The 6,819-nt window shown below is 47.4% G+C and overlaps 1 protein-coding gene across 1 annotated transcript in view; it reads right to left on the bottom strand.

The window, feature by feature from the left end:
• The window catches only part of MGRN1 (mahogunin ring finger 1), a 148,574-nt gene that overhangs the window by 112,114 nt on the left and 29,641 nt on the right, over window positions 1–6,819 (bottom strand). The window contains exon 3 of the mRNA XM_025193207.1: window positions 6,106–6,194. Coding sequence (XP_025048992.1) covers window positions 6,106–6,194 — 89 coding nt within the window. The remainder of the gene's footprint in view (window positions 1–6,105; window positions 6,195–6,819) is intronic.

The raw sequence follows: 6,819 nt of genomic DNA, 5'->3' as shown, positions 1-6,819 counted from the left end.
AGAAAAGCCACTTTGGCTCTGTCCCGCCCCACCCCGCCCCAGCTGTACAAGGCCTGTCCCCTGCTCCAGCCCTACTCCCTCCCTCACTGACTTGGGAGGCGGGGCAGATCATGGCCCCAGCAGGGTAGGAGGGAGTAGGACTAGGGCTGGGGCCTTGATCTGCCCCACCCCTGCCCCCACAGACCTTCCCCCCCTCCCCTTCCCCCATAGGCTTACCTGCTGGGGAGGCATGCCCCCAAATAATTTTTTCTCCTTCCATCTCCTTCCATCTTTCCCCACCCTCCCCCTGACTTACCTGCTGGGCAGGGTGGCAGCGGCACTGGCACAGGGTAGATCTTGAGTTCTTTTTAAATTCCAAAAGTGATCTCCGATTTTAAAAGTTTGGAGACTACTGCTCTACATCATACAGGAGTCCAGATTAGATAATCTAACAGTCCCGTCTAGCCTGGGTATCTACAAATGCATGCACTTTACCCCATGCTCAAAATCTCAATGAAGAAGTGCTGTAGTGAGAGCTATACAAGGAGTTCTGCTTGCACGGCAGAATGAGAGAATAGGACACTTTGGCCCCAAAATGTGTCAAATCCAATGAGGAAAGAAATGGTCCTGCTGTTCCCAGTTATGTCAGTTTAGTGCTTTCAAGGATCAGGTTAATCACTCCACACACATTCTTAAAACCCTGGCAGACTACTGCCTGCCTCCTTCAGCACACTGCTGTTCAGTTTTCTTACCCCAGTCAAGTCCAAAGAAACCATCATATGGCAATATAATCTCACAGTGAGGTGGCCTCTTTCTATGCAGCGTTCACTGCCTACAGACTCAGTCTCCCTCCCAAGAACTGATAGTTCCTTCCAGGTTAGGAGCTACTGACCTATATCAGTCTCCTCAGAACTTCTAACATATTCTTAACATGAAGAGGATAATTCTTCCTCAGCCATTTTACTCTCAGAACTTTGCCTGTAGAATTCAATTTGCTTATAGCTGCTCTGTTTGTGGTGATGATTTCAGCCTCACAAGCCAGCAATTTCCTGCCAAGACCTCCAAATAGTTCAGAGACAACACTCAGACTGAAGCAATGGCTAGGAGGGAGATGAAGCCATCTTATTCTGACACACTGACCAGGACAGACTGCATCTTCCCCTCTGAAATTAATATGTTAGAAATCAGAAGCCATTGCAAGTCCACAGAGCTGAACAATGTCATGCATAAATGCGTGTGGCCCACCATGAAAACCATTTAGCGTTTGGCATGCTCTGAACATTACCCACAGGTTCTGGGAGGGCAGGGAGCCAGAGTGGAAGTTTCCTAACATCTATCCACACAGCTCTGAACTGGAATCTAGAGAGCTTCCCTCACCATCTGTAAGGTAAGTTGCAAGCTTCTAGGTAATGACAGGAACCAGGGAAAAAAGTCAAAAGGCTTACTACATTTTTAAAAATAGACCCAAATTATGCTTAACTCAGCCTCATTTTACCAGAAAGAGAGCTAAGAGAGGAAGAAAATCTCTAGCTAACTAAGAACAGAGGCTGTTCTTTTGAAATCTGCAAGTGTAAACAGCAATTACAAATTAACCACACTGGAGAGACCAGGGAGTGGCTTTCACAAATACAGAGATAAGGGTCAAATCTCTAGCTGGGAAAGGCAGCAGAATGCAAAGTGACAATCTTCTTGTAAACCAGCCATTAATTTGTCATTCAGACCCATCTCAAGATACACCCCAGGGGATTACGTGCAGAAAAATTCAAAATTATGCATAAAAAAATTCAATATTATACAAAATTAATGAACTTTTTTCCTAATTAAACTTAATATAACACTACTTGAACCTTCTCTAGAAATATATGCAGGTACTTTGTATGGTTGGGGGGAGTGGAGGTGGGGTGTGTATGTGCGTGCCAGAGAGGATCTGTGGGTGGATGGGGGGGTTGTGAAGGTGTGGGTGAGTCTGGGAGGTTTGTGGGCAGGTATGAGGGTATGGGGTTTGTAAGGGGGTTGTGCGGGTGAGTACGGGGTTTGTGGGTGGGTATGGGCCCCCCACCACATGTTCCCCCTGCACCCTATGGTGCACAGCCCCCATCCCCCATGGCTCAGCAGCAGCAGGTGGGGCACTCGCAGCCATGGCAGGCAGAACCCCCAGTGGCATGTGGCTGAGTCCTGGGGGCTGCACAGAGCCAGCCCTGCCCAGCCCACTTGCATACACCTTCGTAGCAGACCATGCTGGCTCTATGCCAGCACTTGGGTCTTACAGCACTGCAGGTGGGAGCCGCATGCCATTGGGCCAGGTGAGCTCCATGCCTCCATATGGGGTTTCCAGCACTCCAGCGGGAAGCCACATGTGGAGGCACAAAAATTGGATGCTATCAGGCCAGGCTTCCTCTTTGCCTCCACATGTGACTTCCCGCTGGAAGCCCTATGTGGAGGCATGCAGCCGGCTGGCCCAACCCAATGTCGCACAGCTCTCACACATCCACAAACCCCACACCTACCCCCCATCCTGCTGGCAAGAGTTCCCCTCCCCACTTACCAGATGTCCAGTTGTGTGCCACTGCTCTCGGTGCCTCCACATGGGGCTCCCAGCTGGAGTGCTGGGAGCCCCACAGTGGTGCAGGGAGGCACAGAGCAAGCCAGAGTTAAATTATGCTAAATTATGTGATTATGCATGGCCATGCCTTTTATGCACAAAATTGCTCAGGTGCATAATTGCGTAATCTCCCAGGGTGTATCAAAATCAATGCCAATAGCAGTATGGAACTAACCCAGGCCCTGTAACACAGGTGCTATATACGAGAACAAGTCCAGAAAACCGATGGAGGTGGTAGCACTAACTATGCAGGCTCACTATGGTACATGCCTAGACTCCCCCCTAAGCACTTACACAACACTTAGAAGTTGATCCCATCTCCCAACTCCTTTGGAAGACAGGTTAATTTAATTAATTTCTCTTATTGTAGAAAGGATGAAAGTCAGAGAGAAAAATCACTCATCTAAAGTCACACAGCAAGTGAAAGATGAGAACCAGAAGCTAGAAATCAAACTCCTGTATTCCCAGCAAGACTTTTCCCCAAATGTGGGGCTCTAGCCCTCTTCAGTGTCTGAGATGGGACATCGGTATTATGCTTACCAGATAACTAGGGAATGTTGGTTACAAAATAAGATCTAGCTGCAGAGGAAGCAGAAGGATTTTTTTCTAGTGAAGCAGACACATACTTTGGCTGGAAAAGCCAAGAGATCTTCAAAACATGGAAATTTACTGAGATTTTTTAAGCAAATAGGTGTTACTTCCCTCCTTCTGGTTCCCTAGTTTTGAGACTGTCATTACAGTTTTGGACAGCTGAAATAAGGCTGATCACCTCTGCCTGCTTTTAGTTCTTTTTACTCACTCTTTATTAAAACAACCAAATTTTCTCCATCAAGAAAGGGAGGAAAGTAGATCTGGCAAACTACAGGCCCATCAGCCTGACCTCTATCCTGGGGAAGGTCTTGGAATAGATTATCAAGGAGGCCATCGTTAACAGACTAGCTGAAGGCAATATCTTGCGGGATACCCAGCATGTGTTTCTTGCGGGTAGGTCTTGCTTGACCAATTTCATTTCTTTTTATGACCAGGTGACTCATCACCTGGACAAGGGGGAAGAGATCAACGTTGTATACCTCAACTTTAAAAAAAGCCTTTGATCTGGTTTCCCACGATCACCTCTTGGCTAAACTGGCTAACTGCAGCCTTGACGTCACCACGATCCTCTGGCTGGGGAACTGGCTCCGCAGTAGGACCCAGAAGGTGGTGGTCGATGGAAGCCAATCGTCTTGGTGCACTGTGACCAGTGGGGTCCCACAAGGCTCTGTCCTAGGGCCTATACTATATAATATCTTCATCAAGATAAGATAAGAAAAAGGAAACAAAATACCTGGAATAACGTAATGTGCCGGAGTGGTCATTCTATGGGTACCAATTAACATTCCAGCAATCTCTTTCCTCCCCTAATAAGATCCAAGTTGTGGCAGGCGAGAACCAGAGGAACGGGCAGTGTCCCGCTAACCCAATAACAGTGGCAGTAGCATTCATCATGGCTACAAGGGTTGGCCTTTTCTCCACGAAGTGAAACTACTGTAGGCAGCCTTCCTTTTGAGAGTATGGAGTCATTGGATGCCACAAATGGATGCTGTTGTAGTACTCTGAGGTGATGTTCTTTTCTTTAGATGCTTATATGGTGGTGGATGGAAGTCAATCATTGCGGTGTGCTGTGACCAGTGGGGTCCCTCAAGGCTCTGTCCTAGGGCCTATACTATTTAACATCTTCATTAACGATATGGACATTGGTGTCAGAAGTGGACTGACCAAGTTTGCCGACGACACCAAACTCTGGGGTAAAGCATCCACACCTGAGGATAGGAGGGTGATCCAGGCAGATCTTGACAGGCTCATGAAATGGGCGGACGAGAACCTGATGGTGTTCAACACCGAAAAATGCAAGGATCTCCACCTGGGGAGAAAAAACCTGCAGCATGCTTATAGGCTTGGTAGTGCTACACTGGTTAGCACTACAGATGAAAGGGACTTGGGGGTCATCATTGACCACAAGATGAACATGAGCCTTCAGCGTGATGCTGCGGCTAGTAAAGTGAGCAAAACGCTGGCTTGCATCCATAGATGCTTCTCAAGCAAATTCCGGGACGTCATTCTCCTGTTGTACTCAGCCTTGGTGAGGCTGCAGCTGGAGTACTGTGTCCAGTTTTGGGCTCCACAATTCAAAAAGGAAGTGGAGAAGCTTGAGAGAGTACAGAGGAGAGCCACGCGCATGATCAGAGGTCAGGAAAACAGACCTTACGACGAGAGGCTGAGAGCTATAGGACTCTTCACCCTGGAAAAGCGCAGGCTCAGGAGTGATCTGGTGGCCACCTATAAGTTTATCAGGGGTGCTCATCAGGATCTGGGGGAACGTCTGTTCACCAGAGCACCCCAAGGGATGACAAGATCGAACGGTCACAAACTCCACTGTGACCGATTCAGGCTGGACATAAGAAAGAACTTCTTCACTGTCCGACCCCCCAAGGTTTGGAATAGACTGCCGCCGGAGGCGGTTCAAGCACCCACTTTGAAAGCCTTCAAGACACATTTGGATGCTTATCTTGCTGGGATCCTATGATCCCTGCTGACTTCCTGCCCCTGGGGCAGGGGGCTGGACTTGATGATCCTCCAGGATCCCTTCCAGCCCAAATGTCTATGGCATATGATTTCACAGATTTCAAATTGGACATTTGCCAGGAGTCTAAGTACTGCCCCCAGTTTCTGTATAATGAAGGGGGTTACATAGAGACACCAGGATCTGTGCAGGAGTTGGGCTAGATTAAGATTGTTCAACTGGCATCCTTCAGTTTAAACTGCAGCCCCCAGACTCCCTTCCATGTGCTGCTTCCCTCACCACTTCAGCTAGTCTGGGCAGGGTCTCCAGGTTCCCTCTCCATCCTCTGACTTATGCTTCCTGTCCCCACCCTTGGAGCCAGGACCACAAACCCTGGGAGCATGGGACTCTGGGATCCATGTAACCCAGTATTGCACAGGAGCCTATAAAGTGGCAGGAGCTTGAGGTGGCTCACACAATAGGGGCACAGGGCCATGGTGAGATCGCACAGCAGGGGAAACACCGTTGGACAGCCCGATTGTGCAATTCTATGAAAATGCTATATCCCCTTTGCCTGGGACTTGCACCAAAATCAATTTGTTTCTAGTTTCCAAGTATACAGCTCAGAAAGCAATCTATCTGTAGCTTTAATATGACTAATATTTTTCATTTGTGCTAACAGTCCTGAGTAAGACTCAAACACCGCAGTTTCCTACACTGAGCTTTTTGCTCTACTCACCCTTTAGAGACATCAGCCTCCCTAGTGCTGTTTAAAAATGCTGACTGCTCAAATGAAGTGAACAATCCGATATGAAAAATGCAATTACAAATGAACACTGAACCTCTGGCATGGACTTGAGAGCAACACTGGAGTAAAAGCTTGTAATGTGGTCTTCTCCTCTATGCACTACCAAATGCATGGTTTGTCTCTGGATGCTCCAGTCTTTGTAATCAATATAACTAAGATTAAAATGAGTAAAGATACCTCACAAGACGGAGCGAGTCTTTGCGGATGTTCACCAAACTTCTCAGGGTCTTCACAGGTTCATGTGGTGCTGGGGTTACATAAGGAAACTAGAAAAAAAGACATAGGGCTTTGTTAATACACCAGATTAGTGTATTAGACTTATAATAAAATACAATCTACCTACCCTATACAAAACGTGTCCAAACAGCCTCAAAATACCCTTCGTTCTTCATTTAACCAACTACAATTGGCACTAACCAGCAAATCTGCTAGAGATATTAGTAGACAGACTACCTGAATGGGCAATGGAGACTGATCACTCCTCTTCGGCCCAGCAAAGCATCCTAAGTACACTGGCAAGGCATAGTGGAGACCTTGCCCCGGATCTTGCCATTTTATTCTCAGGAACAGACAATTTAGTTTCCATGGCATCACTGCAGCACTTTATACCAGAATTAGATGCCCATGTATTAAAGAACTGAAAGTATGAGGATTGGAAGAGGGCCAACATTGTGCCCATCTTTAAGAAGAGGAAGAGGGAGGATCTGGGCAACTATAGGCCAATCAGCCTAACCTCTGCCCCAGGGAAAATCCTGGAAAAGATTGGCACCAATATAAGGAAAATTAACAGTATTGGCAATTGGCTTTTTTTGGCTGATAATGTCACCGATAAATGCCCCCCATGCATGCATACAGCTGCAGCACAACACGCAAGCAACCAGAAGCACAGCT

The sequence above is a fragment of the Alligator sinensis genome, unplaced genomic scaffold, assembly GCF_000455745.1.
Source record: "Alligator sinensis unplaced genomic scaffold, ASM45574v1 scaffold1389_1, whole genome shotgun sequence".
NCBI classification, from domain to species: domain Eukaryota; kingdom Metazoa; phylum Chordata; order Crocodylia; family Alligatoridae; genus Alligator; species Alligator sinensis.
This window is presented reverse-complemented; position numbering and strand designations above follow the sequence as displayed.